The following is a 6461-nucleotide window of genomic DNA, read 5'->3' as shown; positions in this document are numbered from 1 at the left end:
AATGATTGGCCTATCTCCACTGCACGTGGGACTTTGCCACTGACCTGTAGAACTGAGGCCCAGGGGGCAGGGGTGATGCAAACAGGCATGGCAGACTCTGAGTGGTTCTCTGCAAGGACAGAGCCACAGTGATGAGGCTCCAACTGTGCAGGCCCACTCTCCAAAACTCTGCCTTCCTGGCGCTTGCTCTAAGAGACAGCTTGGCCCCGTCATTCCTGCTGTTTTCCTCTCTACTCTTTTGCCTTCTGAGGTTTTTTTTTTTTTTTTTTTTTTTTTTTTTTAGAAAAGTTTTTTTTCTTACTTTTTTCTTTTCTGTCTGCCTTTCTTTCCTTCCTTCCTTCCTTCCTTCCTCCCTCCCTCCTTTCTTTCTTTCTTTCCTCTCAGACAGCATCTCATGTAGACCAGGCTGGCCTCAAACTTGTAGCAACCTTCCTGCCTTTGCCTCCTGAGCGCTGGGATTATAGGTATGTGCCACCACTCCTTGATAGAAGCCGCGCGCATGTGTGTGTGTGTATATGTGTGTGTGTGTGTAACTATATGTATGTCTATAGGGGAAGGGGCCAGGAGGATGGGAAATAGTCTCATGTAGCCCAGGCTAGCCTTGAACCCCTGACCGTCCGTGTGTCCATGCCCATATGCCATGATTACATGCTTGTGCCACTATGGTTAACTAAAGACAACATTCTTTATGCTCACTTTCAATTTACAATTTTCAGGGGACACTGAGGTACTACATAGCTAGTGCTGGGTGCTGCACAGCTGAAGGGAGAGAGCAATCTTAAGATACAAGACAGAAAATGAATCCCCCACATGAAAAGGACAAAGGAAGTAGGCTTCCATTTTGCCCCCTTCTTCTGTTCAAGTAATATCAAACTGGAGACAAGAAAACAGAAGTACTTCATTAACCAAAGAAAGGGGGTCACCTGACCTCTAAAAAGTTGAGGACTCAGGCCATTCCCCCTAAAGATGCCAAGGTAACTCTGGGAAATCCATTCCCCTAAACATGCTTGTCAATCAACCTGTACAAGTAAGGAAAAGAATTCACCCATGAGCTCATAGGCAAGGAAGAGAAAAACAAGAGAATCTAGTTAGCTCAAAGTCTTTGCTATCCTAATACAAATTGCCAGATTCAATAAGCATTCCCAGTCCCAGAATGGGAAAACATCAATTGAACATAATGTTGCCCTTCCCCCAGATACAATTTTTTTCTCAATTAACACTTGTTTAATTCTGAAAAAGGTAATTAAAGCCATTTGCTGTAGGAGTAACGATAAAGATTGGAAAAGACTCAAGGTTCTCAGAGCCACAGCTGTCTCAGACATGAAAACCAGAAGTACTCAGTAAGCGGAGGTGGAAAACCTATCTCCCTCCAGATGGGAATCCATAAAGCATGGCTTATGACTGTACCACCTCCCTTCATCTCACTGTCTCCACTGTATCCTAGACAGGGAATGTGTCCTTCATTGCTTTCTTGATTGACAAATGAAGTCCAACATCCCATGATTATTCTGCAAGTAATTTTGCACAGACATCTCACCCCAGTGCCTGTCTGGAGCTCACCCAAGGTCACCAAACCACTTGGTGGTGAACCAACTGCCTTAACCTTTGGGGGGAGGGGGTAGCTAGATTAGGAGACCAGAAGAATGGGAAGGGTGAGCACTTTGCAAGCCTGGCCTGTCAGTGCTTAGTGGAGGCCAAACCAGTGGCCACAGGGATGGTGGCTTAGCCCAGAGGGAATCTGTGAATTGTGCTTGTCTATCTAGAAAGCAGAGTAGAGAGAAGATGATGGGAGAAATGCAACCTGATTTTGTTGTTTTTGGACTGTGGATTTTACTGACGTAAAACAGAATATCCTGTATACCTGATATCAATGTATAAATAATGAGCATTAACACAGTAAAATGTTCAATGAAGAGTCAAACTATCAGAGTTACATTTGTTCCCCTCAGTCGGTATCACTGTGTCTACTGGAGTAGAGTGGCTAAACTAACACCAAGGCCTGGAGGCCCCTGCAAGGGCAGCATCTGGATACACAGCAGGTGAGCACCAGACTTTACATCTGCATACATGAGCCTTACAGAAATGGACTAGAGCCTGGGCCAAACCAAAGCAGGATGGCCTTAGAGCGACAGCAGCTTCCTAGATGGGTTAGATAACAGCCCTATGCAGGGACCATGATTTCAAGGCCGAATTAAACATCATATATCCCTAAGGTCTGCATTCCCCCAAAGAACTGCAAGATGAGGGGAGAAGGGATGTTTCTGCATTATATACATACTTTCATTACGAACATTTGAATACAGACTTTCTATACACACATTACCTATATAATAAAAATGTACACGGCATGAGTATATGTCACTGTATAAATATATAGAGTTTTAGAAATCTTGAACCCGCACTTCCTGTTCACATCCGTTTCTCCTCTTCTTCCTTCCTGGTCGGGTCCATCATTTAAGAGTTGGACAAAAGGGACAAGTGTCATTTGTGTTGGTCTGGGCCCAGAATTTGATACACTGGAAAGAAAGAGACACACATATACCAGACTTAGCTGGGAAAACAAAGTAAGGTTAGCAGAGAGTGCCCTTAAAGATCCCAAGATCTAACTCAACAATTTTCCAGGGACCAAATGGACTAGCAGGGCTATTTCAGTGGTCTCTCTGTGTGCTATGTATTGTATGCACTTGTAGTATGAAGACATGCTAGTGCATGTGCATATGTGCATGGAGGCCTGAGGTTAACACAGATGTCTTTTTTCTACGGTTAAAAAAATATTTACTCAATCAATGTATGAGTGTGTGTCCTCAGAGTTTTTTCTTATCAAGAATATAAATATTGGGCTAAAGATGTAGCTCTGAGTGCTTGCCTAGTGTGCAGAAAGCCATGGGTTGGATCCACAACACCACAGAATCCAGGTGTGATGACACACACCCATAATCTTAGCACACAGGAGGTGGGGACAAGAGGATCACAAGTTCAAGGTGAAAAAAGTTGAAGGCCATTCTTACCTACATAAGGAGTTGGAAGAATTTAGATGTTAACCCAGTTTCTACTTGGAAAAACAAAATGAACGAAATAAAATGGTTAAGAAGGAGTCACCTGCTGCTGCAGGGGTTACCTCTGAGTCTATCAGTGAAGATGGCAGGCCTTCAAACTATCCTGGTACTGCATACTAATCTCCTATTCAGGCCCTATCACTCCTCTCAGCTCAAGCAAAGCATATCCAAGAAAATAAGTTATCAGTGTGTAAGGAGAAGCTGCTTATGAGTAGTCACCTGCAGAGAATGGGGTAAAAATCTATGAGCTTCTAGCTGCAGATTCTGAGCTCTGCTGATGGTGAGCCCACAGACGACTGAAAACTTTATGACTAATAATGAGGATCAACTAGTAAAATGGTCAAGAAAAATTACCTCAGCTGTCAGAGTATAGCCCAAAATGATATACAGTACCTACCTCCTTGTGCAGCGCGTGGGTGCAGGCCATCGGGTGCAGCTCACTGGGCTGGACAAGTTTCTGACACATGAGACACAGCTTACAAGTGAGTGGAGCCTGTGGGACAAGAAGGCTGGTCACAGCTAGCCAACCTTCGGGTCACCTTGCCTGCTATGCCCATGACTCCATTCGCTTGTCCCACGGAGCAAATCTATTCTTCAGCAAAGGAAATACAAGTCCTAACCGAGACTCTTGCCTAAGTACTTGCAGCAGTCCCCTGTAGGGCTGCAAACAACCCTGCTGTGGAGATAATGGCTTCCTCTAACATTCTTACCTGGAGCCCACTCCCTCCTCACCCTGTGCTTCTCCGCATCCCAGTGTTAAAAGAAAAGAGTCTTACATGTGAAGACCTTCCAGGGTATGAAACTTGGGCAGAAGGCAAGAACATTGGGGGACTGATTTGGGCCAGAGGAGCAGGGTGCAAAGCCCGGATCCGACCAAGTGGCTGTGGGTAGAAATAATTTCAGAGTGAGGGAAGATAGTCTGAGCAACAAAGCATGTATCAAAAAAGAAACTGGGGCCAGCAGGGTAAAGGTGCTTGCAGGTAAGCCTGAGGACCCAAGTTCAATTCCTGGAACTCACATGGTAGAAGAAAATGGAGTCCCACAAGTTGTCACACACACACACACACACACACACACACACACAAATACATTTAATTAAAAAAAAAATCACAAAAAGAAATAAATTCACTTTTAATAATGAAAGAAGCAGAGCAGATACTCCTTGCTCTGATCTCCTCACTTCCAGATCTTCTGGTTGGCTTCTTCCTCAACCTCTCAGCAGGCCTAAGTTCTCCGAGTCTCCTCTTACCTGAGTGCCTGATGCCACCCGATCATGCTCTGCCAGTCGTGCAGCTACCAGTTGGATTAGTTCCTCCATGGTCAGGCCCGCCATGGTGGTACGTGCTGTCTTGATTTGCTGAAGAATGTTGGTCATCTGGGCCCTGAGAAAAAACAATGTTGAGGGAAAGAAAATCAGTTTTCATGGGAACATCCACACAACTTATTTCAAACCATAAGCATTTCCTGACAGATACCTCAACTAATCCTTAATGATACTTACTTATTGCACTGTGGGAACCGGGACAGCAGTTTCTCCAGGATCTTCTCCAGTTTGTCTACTGGTTGAGGCCGGGGAATTTCGGTAGAAGCCTTAATACCGCCCAAGCCTGGGGGAGGCGGGATGGAGGCAGCAGAAGGCATGTGCGGACCATGAGGACTGATCAGGGAACCCAAGCCAGGGCTATTTCTCCCATGTGAGCCAGGAAGAGGTGGGGAAGGTTGGTTGGACTGGGAAAGGGCAGGGTTCAAGATTGGAAAAGACAAAGAGCGAGGATCCGCACTGGGCATAACCATCGGCATTGTGACCTGCCCAATGGAGAAGGGCATCCGAGAGGTCAGAGAGGGACTGGGCTGAAATACTTGAAGCATGAAATCAGCCTGCAAACGGGAAGAGGTAGATGACAAAAGAGACGGGGAGAAAAGATTAGGAACTGGAGCAAAGGACAAGGAGATGGTTCAGTTGGTAAAGTGCCTGCCTTACAAGCATAAGGAATTGAGTTCATATCCCAACATCCACAGAAAAGCCTACAGTGGGGCATAAATGTGTAACACTAATGCTGTAAGGGCAGAAACAGCAAGTCCCCACGTGGCTAGCCAAGTTAGCCAATCCCTGAGCTCTAGGTTCAGCGAGAGACCCTGTCTCAAAAGTATGGTAGACAGGCTAGGTGTGGTAATACGTATCTTTATTCCAGTACTCAGAAAGCTGAGGCAGATGGATCTCTGTGAATCTGAGGCCAGCCTAGTCTACATAATGAGTTACTTATACTGAGTAAGACTTTGTCTCAAACAAACAAACCCTAAAAGGTAGAAAGTAACCCAAGGTTGACCTCTGGCCAAAGTATATGGGAACACACACACACACACACACACATCCCACATGTGCACACGTATACAAGCATACACTCACAAATACATTATGCAAATACAGACACATACAAAAAAAAAAAAATTGGGAGTCCTGGTGCGTCTGGGTAGCCAAATGGCTCAGCGGTTAAAAGCACTGACTGCTCCTCCAAAGGTCCTGAGTTCAAATCCCAGCAACCACATGGTGGCTCACAACCATCTGTAATGAGATCTGACTCCCTCTTCTGGAGTGTCTGAAAACAGCTACAGTGTACTTACATATATTAATAAATAAATCTTTAAAAAAAATTTTTTTTTTCGGAGCTTGGGTGGTGGTGGAGCCTTTAACCCCAGCATTCAGGGGGATCTATGTAAGTTCGAGTCTAGCCAGGTCTACACAGTTCCAGGACAGCCAAAACTACACAGCAAATCCAAAAAACAAAAACAACAAAAACCAATTTTTTTGTTTTTTTTAAAGAGAGAAAACTGCAGAAATCAATGAGCAACTCTTCCATTCTGGCACTAAATAAGGATGGTCCCAATATCTTTGTAAAAAGAACACGCAGAGCCAGCACTCTTACCTCTGAGGGTGGTGGAGGCAGAGTTGGGGTGGGGATCTGAGGAAGGCTGCTCAGCTTGGCTCCATTCCTCACTAGCTGGATATGACTATTAAACTGGTCCTGGAACAAAAGGAAGAGAAAGGATTGTCTTCTATTGCTAGGCCAAGTGGACCTTGGAAGAAAGACACCACTCTCAGAAATCCACAGGAGAGTGGAACAGCTCTGTGCAGCGGTGCAGAGGGCTACCCACCAACCTACTGTCAGGAGAGGCCAAGCATAAACTGGGGCTAACTGAATCATCACCGTTAACTACACTTACCCGAACATTCTTTTTCATTATCCGAACTCCGTTCAGTCTTGTCTCCCACTCTTGTTTGGAACGAACTGTCTCTAGTGTTGGAGGAGTTGACCTTTCAAAATGCAAAGAATTCATAGAATTCATAAAACGAAACAACAACAATCAAACAATGCTTTGTTTTTCAAAACAGTGTTTCTCTCTTTG

At 44.9% G+C, this 6461-nt stretch overlaps 1 protein-coding gene across 5 annotated transcripts in view; it reads right to left on the bottom strand.

The window, feature by feature from the left end:
- Positions 1-878: 878 nt before the first annotated feature.
- Positions 879-6461, bottom strand: part of Rnf214 (ring finger protein 214) — a 38204-nt gene continuing 32621 nt past the window's right edge. For 3 of the 5 annotated variants that reach the window (XM_052188436.1, XM_052188439.1, XM_052188437.1), the window contains exons 9-15: positions 6279-6369; positions 5981-6079; positions 4558-4934; positions 4306-4438; positions 3833-3937; positions 3454-3549; positions 879-2516 (exon numbers count right to left, since the gene is read on the bottom strand). In XM_052188436.1, coding sequence (XP_052044396.1) covers positions 2451-2516; positions 3454-3549; positions 3833-3937; positions 4306-4438; positions 4558-4934; positions 5981-6079; positions 6279-6369 — 967 coding nt within the window. In that variant the 3' untranslated portion in view covers positions 879-2450. The remainder of the gene's footprint in view (positions 2517-3453; positions 3550-3832; positions 3938-4305; positions 4439-4557; positions 4935-5980; positions 6080-6278; positions 6370-6461) is intronic. The other 2 variants (XM_052188438.1, XM_052188440.1) reach the window with 1 other exon arrangement.

Source organism: Apodemus sylvaticus, chromosome 7 (assembly GCF_947179515.1).
Source record: "Apodemus sylvaticus chromosome 7, mApoSyl1.1, whole genome shotgun sequence".
Taxonomy (NCBI): Eukaryota; Metazoa; Chordata; class Mammalia; order Rodentia; family Muridae; genus Apodemus; species Apodemus sylvaticus.
The sequence above is the reverse complement of the archived record's forward strand: the minus strand, read 5'-3'. Positions and strand labels throughout refer to the sequence as shown.